Consider the following 23,197-nt stretch of genomic DNA (forward strand, 5'->3'; position numbering starts at 1 on the left):
GAGAGAGAGAGAGAGACAGCATGAGCAGGGGAGGGAAGTATGTTCCAGACTTAAAAGGGCAAGTTTGATGCCTTCGGCAAGAGCAAGATGGTGTTTGTTCATGGACCACCAAGAAAGCCTTGGTGACTGGAGCTGCTAGTGAGCAAGGGGAAGACCGACCAGATCTAAGGCCGGCAGAGGCGGCACAGGACTGAGTGCACAAACGCGGGGCCAGCCCAGCTGGCTCCCTCGGTAGCGCGTGTGGCTCTCTAGGTCTCAGGGTTGTTAAGTTCGAACCCACACTGGTGTAGAGATCACTTACAAATAAAATCTGTAAAACAAAAGAACTATACAAATGTTTTATTTACTAGTATCAGGGGATGAGTGCTCTTCCTGAAAAACAAAGAAGAATTAATATTCCCTCTATGTCTTGGCTTCAGGAACAAATGGTAATTCCCAACAGAAAATTATGATCTTAGCTGCTCTGCAGTCAGTAAGTGGCCATAATCTTACATTCTACTTACAAATGTCTTTACTTGGAAATAAACATTTTAATTAATTAAAATAAATTTCAGGAGTAGAAATAAAACTTAAACTCATTTGCATCTAATAAAGCTAACACTTTCTCTGATATTTTAAATACATAAATAAATTTCACATATGCACTGGGTCAACAAATATTTCATGAGCACCTACTATCTACTATGTATGCCAGACATCATGGCAAGTGCTTTATTAACAGTAAATAAAGACCCACTCCTTATAGAGGTTAATAAATCAGAACATATGTCAACATTTAAAAATGGTAGTAATAAATTTTTAAAAACCTCACTGCTTTTGGCTGATTCCTTAATGCCTAAAATTTAGGTTTGAAAATGGTTAGTTAGTATCTTTTAATTTGTCATCCTTTGCCGTACTTGAGGGAAAGAATTTCACAATATTCCGATGTTTGGTATATTAAAAACCATAGTACACAACCTTAGAATTTAGAGCTAAGAAAACAATCATCTACTTCTACACAGAAAAAAAAAAAGAAATATGAATTCCGTGCATTCTACTGTTTCATGGTAGACAAAGCGATTACCAAGTGTTCTGGGACACGAAGAAAAATCACACTATAAACATTTTATTGATACACTTGTTAAACACAGAAATTCACAATTCATTTCTCTCTCCCCTCTAGATCCCACTACAATGACAATAAATGAATAAAAGAGATGAAGGAAACAACAACAAATGTGCCAGAAGACAGAAAACAGGTAACTTACAGAATAAAAGAAACTGAAACCTAAGAACTTATGGAAGGGGTTGCCAAGAAGAGGCGAGCAGATTCACCCTGCAGACCCTGCATAGGGTCAGGAAAGGACAACAGAGAGGAATAACGCTCAAACAGGGTTACCAGCTAAAACATCTGTTTAAGATGCATGAAGCCCCACTCGCACTTTCTAAAGTAGCTGGATCAGAGGGGACAGTAGTTGGCGCTAAGGCTGATGGTGAAGTTCTGCACTGAAAACAGGATTAAGTGATCAGGCACATATAAAAACCATGAGCTGTTCAGTTATCTTCCTGGCTCTCAAAATATTCAGCAGCCAGGCTTGAACATAAGCTTCCCCCCCCCGCCAAGCTTCCCTCTGACACAGGACACTGGAAGTTCCTTTTCACACTGAAACAGTGAGAGTCTCTGGTTCAACACCTTACTGTGAAGCTCACAACTGACTAGATCTGTCCAAGATTGCAATTATTTTCAAGTCTGCTTCCTTAGCTCCTCATTCTTAAATGCTATGGACAACCAAGGATCACCAGATAGTGCAATCTGCTGGCATAAATAAGAAAAAAGGAACGCGAAAGTCCGATAGAATGCCAAGATTAGAAAGAAAAAAAAAATTTTTTTTTTTTTTTTTTAAATTAATCTCAGGGCGCCTGAGTGGCTCAGCTGGATGAGCGTCAGACTCTCAGGTCATGATCTCATGGTTTCTGAGTTCAAGCCCTGCATCAGGGTCTATGCTGACAGCTAGAAGCCTGGAGCCTGCTTCAGACTGTGTGTCTCCCTCCCTCTCTCTCTGCCCCTCACCCACATGGGCATGGGTGCTCTCTCTGTCTCAAAAATAAACATCCCAAAAAAATTAATCTTCTTAAAAAGAAAGGTGGAAAAGGAACAAAGGATTTCTTAAAACATAACTGGAAATGTAAAAAATCTGTGAAAGAGTTGGAAACAAACTTGAGAAATTCTAGAATGCAGAACAAAATTTAAAAAGAAAAAAAAATTGGAGGATGGGTGTAAAAAGCCCAAAATCTATATAATAGGAGTTCCAGAAAGAACAAATAAACAGAGAAGGAAACAGCTAAAGAAAAAGAATCCCCAAGTTGAAACAGCCCAATGAGGACTAGCCCAGTATCAAGGCACACCATCCAATAGGAAAAAAGAAGAGTAAACATGACATCAGCCTTCTCAAAATGCAAGGATAGGCACTAGCAGACAGAAGAAATGCCTTCCAGGACGTCTGGGTGGCTCAGGTGGTTAAATGTCTGACTCTTCATTTCAGTTCAGGTCATAATCTCACGGTTTGTGAGTTCGGTGCATGAGTTCAAGTCCATGCTCCATGGTGTAAGCTTGGGATCCTCTCTCCCACACCAGGCTCCATGTTATAAGCTTGGGATTCTCTCTCCCTCTCTCCTGCTTGCGCACACACACTGTCTTTCAAGATTAAATAAACTTAAAAAAAAAAAAAAAAACACAAGAAAAAACACCTTCCAAATTCTGAGGAAAAATGATTTCCTATAACCAACCCAACCTTGAGGTTGGAAAGTAATATAAAGACATCTTCTCCAGGCAAGCAAATCTCAAAACCTGTACCACCTGTGAAATCCGAATACTGGATGGTATGCAGCACTAAAATGAGGGAGCAAACCAAAAAAAGAAGTTATGGGATCCAGGAACACGGAGATCCAACACAGAAGAAGCAAAAGGAAGTCCCAGGATGGTGAAATAAAAATAAGAACGAAGGAAAATGCAAGGACAACAGCTATGCAATATACTTAGAAAAAAGCCAGTCCAGACTGAAGGATAGAGCTCAAGGCAAAAGTAAAACTGATAGAACACCTGATTTACTCCAATATACTGACAGAAGATTTAGTCACCTGTCAGAAAATCTAAGGGTGATTTAGTGACAGATTCACAGAAAACAAAGCAAATCACTCTAGACTGAAATAACAAAATGGAGCAACCCCCAGAAGGTGGGGTATGTGTGTGCATCATCTGATTCTTTTGACAATGAAGAAAATTACACGGAAAGGTGCAGAAAGAAAACAGTGATGACAGATTAGAAAACAACAACAGATGAAAAACAAGGTAATTAACAACTCTGGAGAAAATGTCATAGCAGAGAGGATATAACCATGATACATGGCAGTAGTGAAAAGTATATGGACATAATTACGTCCATCTTATATGAAGTTCCTATGGCTACTGTAACATATTACCACAAATTTGGTGGCTTAACAGCACAGACTTACTCTCCTAAAGTTCTGGAAGCCAGAAGTCCAAAACTCAGTTGCATTGGATTCAAGGTAGAGCCTGGCTAGGCTTCTCTTTGTAGAGGCTTAAGAGAAGAATCTGGTTTCTCTGCTTTTTAAACTCTGGAGACCACCCACATTCCTTGGCTTATGACCCTTTCCCTGCATCACTCCAATCTCTTGCTTCTAGTATCACATCTACTACTTCCTCCTTAGATCTTATCGTCCTCTTTTCCTTGTAAAGGTCCTTGTGAATACATTTATGGCTAGGATAATCCAAAATAATCTCCCTAGATCAAAATCGTTAATTTAATCACATCTCTGCTCCTTCTCCAGTGAGGTATATTCACTTGTTCTGGGGATTAGGATGTGGATATCTTTGAGGGGTAGGGGAAGAGCATTATTCAGCCTACCACAACACTGAACATTGGTTTAAACAATAGTAATGGTATAGCAATATTGAGAAAATAGGTGCAGTAAGAGGGGCAGAACAGAACTAAACTCTTAGCTACCATTTACTTCTGAGGACATCCATAATTGATAAACAGCGGCATATATCTAGAAATAGGAAAATAAACCAGTTTAAAGGGGATGTAAGGTGATGACAGGTCAAAGGTACAGAAAACTTGTTACTTTTCCTCAGAAGTATTTTGAAATTACTGACTTGTTAAACTATGTCCCTGAGGTATACAGAGAAAATGAAAATCAACTTAAAATAAAACTAAGATTAGGTGGTTGGGAAGGGAGAGAAATCCTGGAGATTGAAAAGTTATCTCCAATGTTAACAAAGCAAACAGAAAATCATAAAAATTAAAATTAAAAAGATAATCATTTATACTTATTAGAAATCTGTGTTAGAGGGTATAAAATAATCAATTAAGGAGTTAATATCTTATTTCCTAAATTCATCTTTTTCACAGCACTAGGGAAACAATCTATTTAAAAAAGCAAATTGCTAGCAAAAATAAACCTTTATGTATACTAAGATACTGGCCTGAGCTAAACTTGAAATACAAGCACAAACTGAATCTAACAATTAGGTACGGCTAACTCGTAGTACACTATGCTGCAAGCTGCTCTTTTAACAGCTAGTACAAAGCTCCCCAGGAGGTGTTTATTCATTTATTGAGCAAATGTTAAATGATGTGAGAACAGCACAATGAATCTATTCAGTCTGTCAGAAATGCTGAGTAAAAGAATTAAGATACTACTGTACCTGTTCTCCCTTCCCCTGAAAAAGGCTATCAGCTAACTGCCTTTCCCCTGGAAGTGGAGACTGTAGACCGACACAGCAGTGGCGGTGGTGGCAGCAGCAGCAGCATGGCCCTCACTGTAGCGAGTCAGAAGTGCAAAATCACAGGCTCCACCCCAGATCTACATAATCTGCAGAATCATAATCTGCATTTTAAACAAGATTTCAGGGAAATCCGTAAGCACATAAAACTTGAGAAGTACTGGTACCCGCAAATAAAATTCTTTTGACAAAAGAAAACACAGAACACTTCTGGATAAGGAAGCAAAGAGAGAAATAAGGGTGTTCACCAATACAATAAAATGTGCTTTCTCTTCAGACTCCTGTAAAATTTTTTATGGGCTCTACATCTATTCATCAGTCTGCTATAGGTCTGGTAAAGGATTCAGAGCATCATATAACATGACAGAAACAGAGAACATCCCTATAGAGAGAAGAACAGGGCTTTTATTAAGAGCCTCAGCAGTTAAGGGTCAATCCTTCTAACGGGATTTTCCTGAGATCACACTTCCAGGCGCTCTGAACTCCGTTTCTACTTGCCTGGGGAAAATGAAACCAGTAGTGAAGGATGCTTTGGCTCTAGTGCATGTTCAAAGCCCCACCCCTCAAGTAGAGTATCTAATCACAGGAAAGAAAAAAACAATGCAGGGACTTGAGAACAACAGGAAAATGGAACCAAAAAAAAAAAACCCACTGAAGAACAAACTTGAACTTCTATTTTGAATTTACCAAACTAACAGTCAAAGTACCGGACCCCTGCCGAGCCCAAATTCTGATAAAACTAATATTCCTACTTCTATCTTTGGATTCCCCAAACTCCTAACTCAACCAAGCTAAAGCTGTATTCATTAATGCAACATATACTTATTTAAAGTGCCTATAACCTGCCCCAAATCTCAAAAACAACTAGTTTATCTTGACTTGTGGAGGCGAACAGGCATTTACTCCATTAATTTTTAATCTGTTATTTCTGTTAATCATGCAATAACTAAGTAACTCCACCAACTAATTTTCCAAGCCCTAAGTATGCCAGTAAGCACTCATACACATTTAATCCTCCGAATAACAAAGCAAGTACTATTAATCATCCTTATTTGCAAATAAGAAAATGAACAAACAATAGTCCTCAAATGTTTTTTCTTACCCTCTGCCTCCCACTGCCTGGCAAAAAAACAAACAAAAAAAATCACTTCATTTAGAAAAGACTTTCCCATCTACTCTAGATCCAAATTACTTCTTCTTTGAGCTTCCATACAACTTTCCCCAGCTATGATGATGTAAAGGGGGGGGGATTATTACAAATAAGCAAAGTATCCCCAAAGAATAAAGGACATGAACAGAACCTACATACTTAAACATGCTCCAACAAATAAATGGAAAAGATTTTACTGAATGGTATTACTGTGCTAGACACTGTCAACAGGTTAGGAAATGGGTACTGCTGGAGGAAGTGAAAACCAACACCACCTTTCTAAGGCAATTTGGCAATACTTTACATAAGCCAGAAAAAAAGGTCTTATCTTTTGACTGGCAGCTCCACTTCTAGAAACATACCCTAAAGTATTAAAATTCTCACAAAGATATTCATCCTAAACTCATAACAGCAAAAACTGTAAAAAAATAAAATGCCCAAATTAAGTAGAAGAGCCATTTATCTTTCTAGATGTTAAATAGAAAAAAAAAGCAGTAAGGCAGTAAAACTATACTTGTAAATCAAGTTTTTAAAATATATATTCACAGCAGAAAAAGGACAGATCTATGCCAAAATGTGAGATGTTATCTAACAACGGTGAGATTATGTGATTTTATTATCTGTTTGTTTACTTATGGTAGTAATAAAGTGAGAAGAATCAAGGCTCAACTACTGGCTCCCCCACTTGCCACTGTGACCTTGATCAAGTTACTTTACCTAATCCTTGATTTCCTCATCTATAAAATAAAAATAATAATACTTATCCTCAGAGGCTGGTTGAGAAGATTAAATGATAATGCACGCAAAAAACACTGATAGGCAGTTAGCTAAGTTTCTTGAGCACTTATTTTTAAAATAGGTCAAACAGTTTATGTTTACATTCAGAGAATGTTTTCCTTAAATAAAAACCCTTAATGCTGGGGCAACTGGTGGTTCAGTTGGTTAAGCGTCCGACTTTGGCTCAGGTCATGATCTCACAGTTCGTGAGTTTGAGCCCTATGTCGGGCTCTGTGCTGACAGACAGCTCGGAGCCTAGAGCCTGCTTCGAATTCTGTGTCTGTCTGTCTGTCTATCTCTCTCTCAAAAATAAACATACATTAAAAAAATGGTTTTAATCCATGAAACTATAATCTCACCAACAGTGAGAGCAGTGTAAAAACCATCACATTTTATACAATGCTAACAAAATTTCCAAGAAATCTGGTTGAGAATCAGAGATTGTAGACTTAAGAACAGAAGGAGCTATGTATTTACTAAATAGTCAAATAGACACATGGGGGGTGGGGAAGACACATTTGGTCTTTAGGATCTAGCCTACTCTCTAATGTCTAGTTTAGTCCTAATTAATCACCAAAAAAAAAAAAGGACTTAATCACTTCAGACATCATCAGGAATGGTAAGATCCAAATGGAAAAATACTCGAGGTCTAATAAGACACAGACTCCAGGTATCAATGAACCCAAATTGTTATTTTAAAAAATGTTTTTTTTAATATTTATTTTATTTTTGAGAGATAGACAGACAGACAGTGTGAGCAGGAGAGGGGCAGAGAGAGACAGAGACACAGGATCCAAAGCAGGCTCCAGGCTCTGAGATGTCAACACAGAGCCTGACACAGGCCTCGAACTCACGAACTGTGAGATCATGACCTGAGCCAAAGTCAGACACTTAACCAACTGAACGACCCAGGCGCCTCGTCCCCCCCCCCCCCGAATTGTTATCTTTAAAGACTTGGATACGTTAGACATTATTACTTTATTATTAGACATTATTATTTCATAAATTATACTCAGCTTTAGAGTCTACTAATTGCACATCTAGACACACATCCCAAACATGTACAACCTTCTCAGCAACCCTTCAGTCTGAAGCTACAGAAAACTCACAGGACAGTTAAAAGAAAATGGGAATTACCTGGGCAATTTATTTGATCCTAAGACAAGGCCTATAAATCTTGCCTATCATGGATTTTCTGGAATGTATTTTCCCACTTTCAAATCTAAAATGATGAACATGCTCTGTTAAAGTTAAAAATTTGCAACTATGAAACACTTTTAAAACACCATAACAATTTTTGACAGTATTCCTGGGAGAAGGGGGTTAAGAAGAAGACATACTTTCACTCTATTATCGATTGTACTGTTTGGATTTACCATCTGAGGGTGTAAACTAAAAAGTTTATTTACTATTAGTCATTCATCAGATTCAGTGCACAATTCAGCATTTTTTACTCTATTTACAGAACTGTGAAACCATCATCACTATCTAATTCCAGAACATTTTCATTACCTCCTTAGAGAAATGCTATACCCACTGGCAGTCACACCATCCACTGGCCCTACCAACCACTAATCTGCTTTCTGTCTCGATACATTTGCCTCTTCTGGGTATTTCATATAAGCAGAATCATATTAAGATGTGGTCTTTTGGGACCACTTCTTCATCTTAGCATATTTTCAAAGTTCATCCACGTTGCAGCATGTAACAGCATCTCGTCCCTTTCTATGGCTGCATAATATTCCATCATATGGATGCACCATCTTTATGCATCCTCAGTTAATAGACATTTGGTGTGTTTCCACTTTTCTGCTATGGTGACTAATGTTGCTATAAACATTGATGTAAAAATTTTTGTGGTCACGTGTTTTCAATTCTCTTAAGTATATACCTACGAACAGAACTGTTGCGTTCTATGGTTAAATCTATGTTTAACTTTTTAAGAAATGGCCAAATTGTTAAAATGAAGGTCTTGAAACACACAGGATAGAGGGAAGAAGAAAAAGGCTTATACATTACCACAAATATTTACCCGGAGAGATCTCCAATAATATTCACTAGTGAATTCAATTAAAATCACTGAAAGACATACTTATGTCTTAGACTCGAGATATATGTGATTTTTTTTTCATTTAATTCCAAGAACGAGTAAATATCTATACTACATCACCATCTCAACATAAAAATGCAGGTCAACTCAGGGGTGCTTGGATGGCTCAGTCAGTTAAGTGTCCAACTTTGGCTCAGGTCATGATCTCATGGTTCATGGGTTCAAGCCCTGTGTCGGACTCTATTCTGAGAGCTCAGAGCCCGAAGCCTGCTTCAGATTCTGCATCTCCCTCTCTCTGCCCCTGCCCCGCTAGCCTGCGCACACTCATGTGCTCTGCCTCTCTCTCTCAAAAATAAACTTAAAAAAAAAAAAGAAAAAAAAAAAGGATGTCAACTCAGAAAAGGGAAAATAATTTCTTACATTCCAACATTATCCATAAATTTTTTACATAGGATTAGCCAAGGATCTCCCAGTAATGTCAACAGGTTAATAATACCAAAAGCCACAAAGTTATGGAAAAGGCTTATTTTAATAATTTTGACCCTCTTAATATATCTGAAGTGAAGGAACCATTCTATTTCCTTCATATTCTCCACAGCTCTGGGCACTCAACATAATATATTCTTGTTCACTTGTGGATGAATAACAAAGGTTTCACCTTAGCTCCCTACCCTTTCCCTATGAGAACAAGAGACTGCAATTTTTAATCAATTAGTATTTTTAAAAACTGAACCACAAGGAAGAAACATGGAAGTCTAAAAGTAGACAGAGCAGTTTTACTAACTCATAATCTCAGGCTAATGTTGCTCAACTCTGAGCTTCAGTGTCCTTGTGTACAAAATGGCAATGTCTACCTCAAAGGCTACTGTAAGAAATACAACCTTGATCATTCCTTATCTACTATTTTGCTACAAAGAAATGCAATGCAGTTACCAAATTTTCCTATTATGCTGTAGACTTTGGTTAATTAAAACATATAAAATAACATACTGGTTGTCTTTACTGTTAATATTAAAGAGATTTATAATAATGAAATGTGATTTTCTATTTTTCAACTAGAAACTGTAAAACAAAGAGGTAAAACTTTGGTCAAAAATTTAGATTATTGTTTAATCCTATCCTGAAATAGCCTACAAAATAAACTAATCTAGTTCTAGTTTTCAAACTGTTAGTCTGGGATACACAGATCTGTCTCACAGCAGTATGAATCTGTATTCTTTAATATCCTCTATTCTGATACTTTCATGTTCTGTCCAGGGCTCTTACTGTCCACCTCCAATCATTTAAAAAAAATTAAAAAAAAAAAAAATTTTTTTTTAATGTTTATTTATTTTTAAGGGGGGAGGGAGGGGCAGAGAGAGAAGGAGACACAGAATCCCAAGTAGGCCCCAGGCTCTGAGCTGTCAGCACAGAACCGGATGTGGGGCTCGAACCTGCAAACCATGAGATCATGACCTGAGCTGAAGTCAGATGCTCAACCTACTGAGCCACCCAGGCGCCCCAACTTCCAATCATTTAAAGAAGTATTTCTGCTGTTCCTTCTCACAGAACCCCAGCTATGTATAAAAAGACATATACAAAAAGAGCACACACTAGCTAAGAGATGGAAGCAACTTAAATGCCCATCAGTGGATGAATGGATAAACAAACTGTGGTATAAACATACAATGGAGTATTATTAAATCTTAGAAAGGAAGGAAATCTTGTCACATGCTACAACATGGTTGAACTTTGAGGACGTGAATCTAAGCCAATCAGAATAAAAAAAAAACTTTTGTCTTAGGATTCATTTGTAGGAGGTATCTAAGGTAGTCAAATTCACAGAAACAGAAAGTAAAATGGTGGATACCAGGGGCAGACAGGAGAACAGGGAACTGTTAACAGGTCCAGTTTCAGTTTTGCAAGGTGAAAAAGATCTAGAGATAGTTTCACAATGATGTGAACAGTTAACACTACTGAAGTGCACATTTAAAAATGGACAGAACGGTAAGCTTTGTTATGTGTTTTTTTGTTAATGTATTTTAACAATAAAAATGCAAAAAATTAAAAATAGCTTTTTTATTTTATAAACTAAAAAATATTTTGTTTGAAGAACTGGTTCTGCTGCTAGAAAAAATTTTCTTTTATGTCAAGGGGGAAAAGACTTCCCAACTACCAGTTCCTATAATAACTATTTTTGCATGTTGCATCCCTAGATAAGGAATTATTTATTGCCTACAATAGCTCTTCTCTCTTGAAATAAAGCCTTTCCAATCTACTAGCCAATAAAAATGTATTAACTATTCCTCTTATGCTATCTTAGAAACACATCTATTCCAGACCCACAGGACTCTTACTTTGTGCTAAGCTGGAAAAAAGACAGACAAAAAGGTTCTAGTACCACTTTCACACAAAGGAGACCTGAAGCTCTACAATGTCAGGTTCTAAAAGTTACAATTTCTCCACATCTTTACAAAATTAAAAAAAAAAAATTTCTTGGGGCGCCTGGGTGGCTTAGTCGGTTAAGCGTCCGACTTTCGCTTGGGTCATGATCTCACGGTTCGTGGGTTTGAGCCCCGCGTTGGGCTCTCGCGGTTCGTGGGTTTGAGCCCCGCGTTGGGCTCTGTGCTGACAGCCAGCTCAGAGCCTGGAGCCTGTTTCAGTCTGTGACTCCCTCTCTCTCTGACCCTCGCCTGCTCACGCTGTCTCTCTCTCTCTCCTAGAAATAAATTAAAAACATTAAAAAATATATTATAAAAAAAAAATTTCTTACCAATCTCTCTTATCTACTTTGGTTTCTCTCTTAATATAGGCTAAGGAAGAATTTAGATTCCTTCTGAATGAAGTTAAAACAAGAAACTGGTTCAAAACTCAAGATATCCTCTAATAGTTTTACCCATGGTTAAAGAGACATAAGTTTTTAATTAAAAAAAAAAATTAAGATGGGAATACACTAAGGTTGTCAAATCCAGTACCTTAGAGAAGATTCATCCCTCTAATATCCTAGAACAATAAGTACTGAAAGGATTCCTAAGAAAGAATATCTTTTCAACAGTCTAAAAGGTATCATTTCCATATAAAATATCAACTCCTCCAAATTTCAGTAAGCATATAATCATAGGCAAAGCTTTAGATTAAACCAAAGGTTCTTAAATAGTCATTGGTCCATGACGCCCCCTGAACTGGATAAAAGATATCATTCGAAGATTTCAGAAGAGAAAATCCCAGTTGATACTGAACATTCAGAGAGGAAGTCAACCAAGAGAAACTAAAATTACAAAACTATAACTCATAGTATAGTGGCTTATAGAAAAGCATTCAATCATGATTTGCCAAGGATTCTACATATGACATGGGCAAAGACCTAGATGACATTGTAATCAACTACTGCTAATATTTACTAAAAATACTGTATTATAAAAAATGAGTTTTTTTTTTTTAATATACCCAACATTTAACCATGGAAGGGAAATTGGTGTAGCTAGTACTAGGTCCTAAAGTTCTTTGACAAATGTTCTTTAAAGAGTAGAAAACTATAATAGTACTGAAAATACTAAGCAATCAATAGTTGATAATGAATTCTTAGAATGGGAAATTCAGCAACTATTTTAAAAGAATTGTGTTGTACTTTCAAGTAAAATTTAAAGAAAACACCATTCCCTCTCTTTAGTAAATAATAGAGTTGGGAAGTAGAAAGTTACCATGCCAATTTTATGCCTTTCTTCCAGGAAAAAAACAATACATCAAACTCCTACATGTTGGGCTCAGCCAAAGGTACCAATTCATTTCCAATAACCAGGCAGCAACCCAGAAATGGCACCATACCAGGTTCTGAGGAACTCAGTAACCCTACATTAAGTATTAATGTTAACTGGACCTGAATACATAGTAGGAAAAACCCTAAAAAACTTTTGGAGCTAAAGTATTCCAGCAAATATGTACTGGTATGTGATCTTTGTAAGGGAGGTTAAGTTTAAAAATAGGCATTTTAAAGTCCTAAAGGTATCCTTCCTTCACCAAGATCACCAGATGAAAGGGCTTAAGCAGATCTAATTTGGTATCTAAAGAACAGCAAGGGAGTAGGCTGAAACAGTATCAAGTCATCGGAAAGTTTTTATGGGAAAGCTTTGGACATTCATGCCCAAAAGTGGCATATTACCCCAATCACTTACCTTGTGGTCTGTCTGTGAGATTCCCTTAAAGCATCAATACAGTGAAATCTATTAACAGACTATACCAACAGTTGTCAGGTATTTCTGGATGACATGATTTCCTTACAATTAAAATCTGAGGACGCCCAAAGGCCTTTCAAGTTTTAAAATATTTATCGATTTAAAAATATTAATGATAAACTCTACACATTAACAACAACAAAACAGATTTAACTCCCCTCCACCCCTCAAAAATTAGTAAGAACAATGGCACTGTTTTTATACTGTTGCAAATCTGGCTTAATGGAAGATGCCTAGATTCTTGTGACTGTTTCCGCACTCAACATACCACACTGTGTTGTGTTACATGTAGGGAGAAAATCCGCCTTCCTTAAGGTATGTAGTTGAAAAAGGAGTATTTCACTAGGCTTTTCAGGTAGTTATGGTTATCCCTTTGATACTGCACCGAACCTGGACAAGTGGTAGTTTCTTAAAGGTCTGTGGAATCTGAAACCCTATCAGTTGTCTGTTACATTAAAATCCAATGCTATATCTTGCATTTTTACTTATGCATGATTTTTTAACCTCACAGGCATTGGATATCTGCAAAACACTGATTCAGAGTTATACAGAGCTTCCAAATGTCGACACAGTTCATTAGATAACATCAAAAAACTGCAGTCATTAATATTACTACTGATCTTATCTGAAAATTCTTTAAGTATTGGGAAGTTATCCAACTCAGGATGTCAGATACATGTTTTCCAATATTCTCATTTGTGTTTGAAAGCTCAAATTTTATCATGGGCAACAATAGATACTGTTCACTGAGGCAACAAATTCACTGTTCATTTGAGAAAATGTCTGCCAAATGTGCAAGTCTGAATAACCATCATTTATTTGTCAGTAGTTCTTTCTAACAAAAATAATGTTCCATGAAAGAAGCAGCTAGTTCACCTTAAAACCCAAATAACTGAACCAATGCCTTTCCGCCAGAAAAGCACTGTGCTCTCAGAGGTCTGCGACAGAAGTGCTTTGGTGTACCTTTCATTTTGTCACAAAAAAATGTTTAACAGACATGCACTCAGGAGTCCAGACTTAATAAAATTTGTTTTTACTGCATCATCAAAAACATTCACATGTGAAATGGGCATTTTTAAACTGCTGGTACCTGGTGAAGATTACCATGACTACTGGTACCATCTGGTGTCAAGGCCTTGATTCATGCTAAGGCACGAGATTTACCCACATTTGCTTTTGTACCACTGCTGCAAGCATCAACACAGTCAAAAAGGCAAATATCGTATTATGAAAATAGTTTCAACTTCATAGACCTTTTGAAAGAACTGAGGAGTCATCAGACCACACTCTAAAATAGCTGTTTTGATAACGGGGTGGACCTCTCTGATCAGAAAAATGCACATTATGTGTAAGTATACACAATATGATTTGACACACAACCTCAGAATGCTTATAAAGCCCTTATAGCTCACTTATAGAATTATTCTAGCTTAAAAATGCCATTAGAAATTCCAGAAAAATCTCTAAATTGAATTTAATTACTCTGAAACGTCTACTAGACATCACAAATAACTCTGTTATAAACAAGTCACATTCCAAAATCCTCAAACACCTTCATTTAAACTAAAAGAAATAGCAACTTCCTAATTAAAAAAAAAAAATCACATTAGGGACATTAAAAGGGAAATTAAATTTGAAGTTAAGAATCCCAGTTCCGTCACCTGCTCAGGGGTATACAATTAATTAATTAATCTTTGTAGCCTAGTTTCCTCATCTATAATATGGAAAAACAGCATCTACTCAGTTCACAGTTTTGGTGAAGATTATTGAAATATATAAAGCAACTAACACAGTACTTGGCACATAGTTAAGTACCCAATACACGCTGACTGCCATGATTACCTAAGATGACCAGGCCATCACTAAAAGAGTTTTAGGACATACCTAAAAGTTTGGCTCAGGTCATGATCTTATGGTTCATAAGTGCCAGCCCCACACTGGGCTCTTCTGCTGTCAGCTCAGAGCCTATTTCAGATCCTCTGTCTACCTCTTTCTCTGAGAGACCCCACACCGCCAAAAAAACCCCCAAAAAACAAACAAACAAAAAACATTAAAAAAAAGTAAAAACAAAAAAAGAAAAAGAAAAACAAAACAAGGATATTGCCTGATACTAGATAAATACAGCCATTCACGTTACTTCATGGGCAAATTTACACTAAGTGACTTCTATCAGTACTAATGTCAGTGTTAAGAGCAAGGAGGAGTGTCACATGTGACAGAATGTTAAATAAGGCCTTTGCTATGGGTCATTAGGTTTTGGAATACAGCTCATGTGCCAGTATTTTGAAATCCACAAACATCACGGTTCTACTGTTTTTCCTACTAATGACCTTAGTGCCTAAATCTAAATTGTATACTGCTCTAAGCAACACAGAACAAACAATGATCTTAAATTGTTTATCCTGTAGCATTAGATACATGGAATGGATTTAAAAACATTAAATTTCATGTAGTATCTCAAAAATTGTTTTTCACAAGCTTAGTTATGTCTTTGAGGACTATTTAGACTCTACTACTGAATTTTTCCCCCTATAACCAGTCCATAATTCTAAATCCTACCAAAAGTAAACAGGAAGCCAAGCACTAAAAAGATGTGATGCCTGTGCATCCAAGTTTCATAAAAACAGGCATCACGTAATAAAATAATATCCTAAAACAATTTCCTATAAAAAAATTAAGACTGTCAAATATGGAGATGAGGAAAATTCTACTTGCATTAAAATGATATATATTTAAAATTATATTTAATAGTTAACAATATTAACTACTAAATAATGAAAATTTACCTTAAAATAATTTAAAAAACCATCTTGAATGGTTAACAATAGTTCCATATTTTTAAACAAAAATTACAGACTTCAGATTATCCAAATGTATTTGAATGTTTAATACTTCCACAAGTAAAACTTAAGCCAATAAAAAATTACCAGGTATTGCTACTGCAAAAAAATTATTAGGAAAAATTCCTTACTGTGTCACTTTAAATAATGATCTTGGTTTTTTAGTTTGTTGAAACCAGATTTTAAAAACACAATCACTGTTTCTATTACTAAATACAAAGGACTAGGAATGGATCAAGTGATGTATAAATAGGACAGCATTGGCCGTGAGTTAATGTCAGGTGATGGGGGTCCAGTACACAACTGCACGGTCACAACAATGTGAGCACTGACTTCGTTGGTTTTTTCTTTCTTTCTTTTTTTTTTAATGTTTATTTACTTTTGAGAGTGAGAGGCAGAGCATTAGCAGGGGAGGGGCAGAGAGACAAGGAGATACAGAATCCCAAGCAGGCTCCAGGCTCTCAGCTCTCAGCACAGAGCCAGACTCAGGGCTTGAACCCAGGAACTGCGATATCATGACCTGAACTGAAGTTGGATGCTCAACCGACTGAGCCACCCAGGCACTGGGTGAGCACTGTGAGCACTGACTTCTTACTCATAACATGTGCTAAAACACTGGGGTATGGGGGTGATAATGTGAACAGCTTAATCTTCACCTACTAGAAAGTCAAATGGAAATGTCTAAAATTGATAAAAAAACAAAAACAGAAATATCATTTTATTCACAAAAATTAAGCACCTAGGAATACAACTTGAAGAGTTCAATTTAATCACCTTCAGAAGGACAAGGGAGGATTAGGGAGTGGGTGAAGGTGGGGATGGCTAGTTTTCACTCTAAACCCTTTTAAATACAGTACTCATTTAAAAACACATACAGACATGTATTTTTTGGGGGGGGGGGATGAAATCTAACAAATACAAAAAAATCACAAACCAACAGAAAAATGACCAGGATAATCAGTCAATACAATCACCACCCAGGTCAAGACGCTGTCTCCACGAGCCCCAACCCTCCTTTCAAGAACACCTCCCTTCCATCACTTAAAGATAACAGCTACATACTGGCTTGTATGGCAATTACTTTGTAGCTATTCTTCAGAGTTTCACCAGTTTAATATGTGTCTCTAAGGCTATGGTTTAGTTGTGAATTTTTTTTGAACTTTATATTAGTGGAATCAAAGAATATGTATAAAACATACACATACCATCTCTTCACTTTGGCTGAGGAGAATTCTTAGCAGCCTTTAGAGACAATTCTCCGCTTATCTCATTCTGACTCTTCCTTACTTGCCATAAACATTCAAATAGTAACAGCTAACCCCTTAAAACATGCTTACTATGTGCCAGGCTTCTGTTTTTTGGATATTAACTCATTTAATCACCAAAGCAACAGCGTAAGACTGATTTTATTGTTATCTTCATTTTAGAAAGAGGAAAACAGGCACAAAGAAGTGAGTTAACTTGCCCAAGATTACACAGCTAGTAGAGGACTGAGTAGGACTCAAACTATGTACCCTAGCACCAGCGTTTCTCACGAGAGAAAGTTGTCAGTAAAGGAAAATTTTTAAGTATAGAATGATAAAATGTTATTAGTACTACCACGAAGATTAAAATGAAAACTGCAGGACAGAACACTATCTGAACGACAGAGATTTTAGTACCTTACCCTTCTCCCCGACAAGCAGCTATGCCAAAGGTAAACCACTTCAAGTGCCCAAAAAGACCCATGCACAGAATAAGTATCCCAGTAAGGGTCTTCATGGGCCAAAGGTCTGTAAGAGTATCTGGCCAAACATCAAAATTCTTAGTTCTGCAATGTATGTAATGAAAAATTCTGAGCCTTGATCAACCAAATAAAGCCTTCTTTCTAAATTAAGGCCCCCAAAGAGCCCAACATCTCATGTAATTTAACTTGCCAGTAATAATGCTGAGCTGCTTCTTTTCCAAAAGATCTTTGAGAATTAACTAGATTTTAGTATAAAGAACAGAAATCATGTAATCCAGTCCTGTCACCTTAAGGCTAAGCTTACTGGTAAGAACCCAGAGAAGCACTTATCCCAAGTGACATGCACTAGTCTGTCACCAGGACAAAAGCCCAAGGTCTCCTGACTTCTTTCCATTACACAGCTGTAGAACATCAATCCAGTTATAAGGCCTGCCGAGTAAATACATCTATGGTTTCCAAAAGTATATCTCAATCATCTTTTCACCTTGAAAACCTCCTAGCATTCACATTCCTTCGTTCAACAAATACTCAACACCTACTGTGTGCCAGGCATTGTCCTAAGCAAGGTAGTTTGTTCAGGATGTTCTGCACAAGTACAAAGACACATTAGTCCTGCACTAAGCTGACAAAATAAACATAGAGCTTTAGGGTAAATTATAAATACAAAGTGCTATGAAGATCATAAAAAATATTTCCAAAAAAGGAAGATAAGTAAAAGAGTTACAAATGTGACTTGACAGATTCTGATAAGTGACGAAGTACAGGAGTACCACCAGGCATTCCAAGGTGGGAACAGCAGAAACCAAAGACCCCGGAGTTAAGAGTGTACAAGATTTTTTTTGAAGAACAGCATCCATTGAGCTGGATCGTGAACCATTATCAGCAATGAACCGAGAGAAACAGGGGTCATACTGATGAAAGGTCTGGCATTCTAGGCTGAAATATTTTAATGTAATCCTGTGGGATACAGGGACCACTGGAGATTTCTAAGGAACATAAAATTGGGATAGCATTTAAGATTAACTGAGAAGCAAAACGGAGGACAAGAAGCAGGAGATCATTTAGGAAGTTACTACAACCTGAAAGATACTGAGAATGTGAACTAAGCTCAAAGTGGGTATGGAAAGATTAAAGCATTACAGAAATAAGACTGGCATGCCATGACAACTAACTGCATGTAGGAGAGGAAAGACCATTCGGAGCCTTTCATGAGAAAGAACTTGTGATGCATCATTAACAGCAAACAGGCAAGCTAAACTAAAGACTTAGCTGGATATAACCTGTTTACAGACTACAGTCTAAACCAAAGGAGAAAACATATTAATCTTAATTTAGAAAAGCAAACGTTCCCTTAGTAACATAAACATAATACACTATAACATGTAAGCTGCTGTATGCAGAAATTACCCAAATTGATGGGAGTATCATTTGAAAATTAGGTCCTTCTTACACTTAACACATTAGCATAAACATACGTACTAGAAAAGTCATATTTTTATTAAAATGTACTTACTAACCCTCAACATGTTAAGACGATAGGATTGCGCTGTATGTTAAAGTACTATTTAACAACCTCAAAAGAAAATTCTTTAATGAATCAGTAGCAAAATATAGCTCCTAAATATTAGAAGAGAATTACAACTGATCCCGTGATACGTATCACAAACCATCATTTGATTCGGTTAGGTTTAAGTATGGAACCATCAATTTCTTCTAATTAAATAAAATGTGGTCTTTCTGCCTACCATTTAACAAGCCCATTTAACTATGAGCTCCTACAGGGCAGGATTTATAAAGTTCCAGACACCTCACACACAGCCCCAGTGCTCAACATTCAGGAAGACCCCCGACAGATCTTTCATATAAAAATTAATGACCGTCAATGAAGGAATAGTTTTCAAGTATACAGCACTCTCATAACTTAGTGAATATTACACAACAGCACCGAATGAATGATCCAGTATCTAAGTGCCTACTATTCAATAGGTAATGGAGTTACAAAATGAGTAACATATGGCTCCTCCCTTGAACTTAGGCTCTCTCTCAAGTCAAACATCACAGGCTTCACTAGAAAACCTGGATTTGTACCATTTGTGTGGCCATCAGTGACTCTCTTAACTAAAGCTTCTCATTTCCCATCGGAAAAACAGATGAGGACTCAACAGAAATGTGAAAGTCCTCTGTAAAGTATCACAAATATTATGTATACCAGTTGGCTCTGCAAAGAACTCACCAAACTGATCAGACACTTCACTGAGAATGACACGGACACAAGCAAATCCAACCATTTCACTGGGTCAATACAAAGTCATCATCCTACCATCACCTGAAGAAATGCTCAAAACAAACTGCACTGTAGACAGTAGGTCAGAAACAGAATCTTAATATGAAGACAATACTATTTAGATAAAGATGATTTATAAATTTTCACTAGACAAATTTTAAGTTTATTTATTTTGAGAGAGAGAGAGCGAGAGCAGGAAAGGGGCAGAGAGGGGAAGAGAATCCCAAGCAGGCTCCAGGCTGTCAGCGTGGAGTCCCAACACAGGGTTCCTTCCCATGAACTTTGAGATTGTGACCTAAGCTAAAACCAAGAGTTGGGCGCTTAACTGACTGAGCCACCCAGGTGCCCCTAGACAAATTTTTTTAAATTAAAAGTACATTTTAATTCGTTTGTGTTTTGTTCAAAAATTCCTACTGTAATTCAAGACAGAATACCATTAAATTTCAAACTTTAAATACTATTACTGAACAATGAAATAATACAACTACTTTCCGGGAAATACCTCCACCACCCAAGACCATCTCAAATGAGTGCAAAACCCTAATGTTTCAAAATTTTAAGCTTTTAAAATACACTAATAAATTTGGGAGAAGACGACTTAAAGTACTTCAACTGGTCAAACCCAGCTTCTACCCACACAAGAATAAGCTCCCTGGAAGCCATGCTATATATCCACAGCACTGTTGGCTTTCTTATCCACCTAAATTAATCCCTAATCGACAATAAAATGTATCATTTGAGCTAGCATTTCTTCACAGCATGTCAACTGACACCACCCTCTCAGAGTAGACAGTTAAAAAAAAAAAACTAAACTAAAAGTCTTCCCTCACAAATGAAAGATACATTCATTCAAAAATGTTTCTGAGCCAAATGCTGATGTATACTTATTTTCAACGTAATTATATAAAAATGATTTACAAACATGAAATGCATCACCGTTTTATTTATACAAGAAATTTATATAGCCAGGAAACCTTTATGATATGAACCTCATATTTTTCTTGTGACAGTTTTATATACATTATCATCTAGTGCTCCTTTCATTTAATAGAAAAAATGATACAAGGTATTAATAATAAAAAAACTGAAGACTATTTTCCAGAAAGATGACTAAAACTGTCCCTCCATTGCTAAGGCAATAAACACAGAATATTCTTACACCGTAACAAACTCAGCTGCAAAGAAATCCTCCGTAATCAAGATTCTGAAGATTCCACATTCAAACTCTGCATTATTAAATGCTTTCTTACCTTCTGCTACATCATCATCTACTGCTCCTTTCACCTGAGAAAAACACCACTGAATGTCATTCCCTCCTCCAGCTCCTGGAAAAAGAAAACATACCAATTAAAACTGAGTTCTGTTCATGTTTACTCTCGTAAACACAGAGGTGGTATCCATGGTTGGCATGATACTAATAGCCTAGAACTGCCCACACATACAACCACCAGACCAGAGCATTCATTCGGAAGGTTAGTCTCCAATAGTTAGTATTGCATTTAAGAAGAGAGATTCCAGGTATGAAATAATTTAAAGGCCATGTACTACAATTAACTTTGCACATGTGTTCAAAACTTCCATTTTCCCTTCCCATCGAATACAGTAAAAGCCTTAGCGTCACGCAACACCTACCAGAGAAAAGTAAAATACCGAAAGTTAGACAGTTTTCCTTTAAGCCTACAGAAGGGTTAATAAGGTTATTCTACCATAAAACATGGACCGAAAAGAAAACTTCGGAAACATTACTGCCTGGGTGAGGAGTAATGATTCATATGAACCCAATCACCAAAGCGCACACACAGCAAACACAACACTCACCACCCATTTCTCTGCATTTCATTACCAGCAAATCAGTGGCTCCAGACAGGAAAAGAAACCGAAATAAACGCTCCAGAGCCTGTCGGAGGAAGACTGTTTTTGCCTCCCTTCACCTTATCCCTCAGAATCCAAAGGACCTTGCAAACAATTTTGCTACTCTGTCATCATCTTGTGCCCAACCATTTTAATTTCACTTATTCAACAAGGCCAAAAAGCAATTTGTTTACTGCAAACCATAAGTCAATCCAACATGTTAACTTTTTCTAAAGGCCTGAATATTTAAAGATTATCTAAATATCAGAAAAAGCACGGAGAATTGGTTTAGTTCCTCCATGTTTTTTTCTAGTCCAATTCCAAGCACCAAGGAGGAAATGCCCTGGCTCTATGAAGGAGGAAACTTAATCAAGAACTAGAATTGGTTCTACTATAAGGAGGAGGATATTCAGCAACATCAAAATGTATAAAGATAATCCTCAAAGTAATTACCTTTTTCTTCCTTCACCATCATTCCTCGCTAAATATCCCAAGTTAGTTTTCTCTAGCATCCTTCCCAACCTTCCCCCACCCCCAAGCTTTTACCTAAATCTCTCCCCTTGGCTATTTATATCACTGAACTCCACAACTATGTTAACTAACTCTACGAAACCCTTTTGGGAAAAGGACATCTGCACAAAAACTAACATAGAAAACGGAAAGTTTAAATTACATTTTTCATGCAACTTGGTGTATTAAGGCCCTGCACTCTTTGGACGACACTAAGGGTAAGAAACGGAAGGGAGCTGGTTCAATACAAAAAGTCCAGGTTCATGGTCTCAAAAATACAGGTATCCACAGCGGGGGAAAAAAAATACACATAGGTCCCCATTGTATTTTAACTTGTAAAAGCACTCTTCCCTCTCGGTACAAAATACGTTAGTATAAACACCCAGGAAGGCTTGCAGCAGGGGGAAAAAACTGGAATTATATGGAGAAAGATCCATATAAAAAGCTTCCTCGGGAAGGGGAGGAGACGGGGGGGGGGCCGGTCGAGNCGCTAGGGGGTGATGGAGGGAGAAGGAAGGAAGCGGTGCCTTGTCAGTGGACGAGGGTGATTTCTCCTTTACCTGCCATGTTGCGCTGCAAATGGTGACCCTGCTGGGTTCCTCGGGGTCGCCGCTTCCTGAACTCACCCCCCTCACCTGGGGATGGGGGGGTAGAGAGGGCGGATGGCGGCGGATGNNNCCGCCCCTTCCCTCCCTGCCCTGCGCTCTGTCCCCAGGCGGCCTGGCCTGTGCCGCGCCCTGGCCCGTGAGCTGTTTCTCTGGTGTCTTGAGGTTCCCCCTCTGCCTTCTGTCCCAGGCCCATTCCGCGGACCCGCGCACATCACGGTGTCCCAAACCCTCGCGTCCGTGTATGGACTCCTGGGCGGGCTCAGCTATGCAGTTACCGTGCTCTCTCGCGGTGGATTCGTGAGATCCTGTGTCTTTGAGCATACCGTGTTTCTACTTAAAATAGTGACTCTGTGGCAGATAAAATAAAGACGTGGGTGGGGAGGGGGGGTGCAGACTTGCGGATC

The 23,197-nt window shown here is 37.6% G+C and overlaps 1 protein-coding gene across 2 annotated transcripts in view; it reads right to left on the reverse strand.

Moving 5' to 3' along the window:
• PPP2R2A (protein phosphatase 2 regulatory subunit Balpha) overlaps nucleotides 1–22,859 on the reverse strand; it is an 83,724-nt gene extending 60,865 nt beyond the window's left edge. Inside the window, exons 1-2 of one of the 2 annotated variants that reach the window (XM_077780105.1) lie at nucleotides 22,746–22,859; nucleotides 21,075–21,149 (exon numbers count right to left, since the gene is read on the reverse strand). In XM_077780105.1, coding sequence (XP_077636231.1) covers nucleotides 21,075–21,149; nucleotides 22,746–22,752 — 82 coding nt within the window. In that variant the 5' untranslated portion in view covers nucleotides 22,753–22,859. Of the gene's footprint in view, nucleotides 1–21,074; nucleotides 21,150–22,745 lie in introns of those variants that run through there. The other variant, XM_077780106.1, reaches the window with a different exon arrangement.
• Between the last annotated feature and the right edge of the window lie 338 nt (nucleotides 22,860–23,197).

The sequence above is a fragment of the Crocuta crocuta genome, unplaced genomic scaffold (genome assembly GCF_008692635.1).
Source record: "Crocuta crocuta isolate KB4526 unplaced genomic scaffold, BGI_CrCroc_1.0 scaffold395, whole genome shotgun sequence".
NCBI lineage: Eukaryota > Metazoa > Chordata > Mammalia > Carnivora > Hyaenidae > Crocuta > Crocuta crocuta.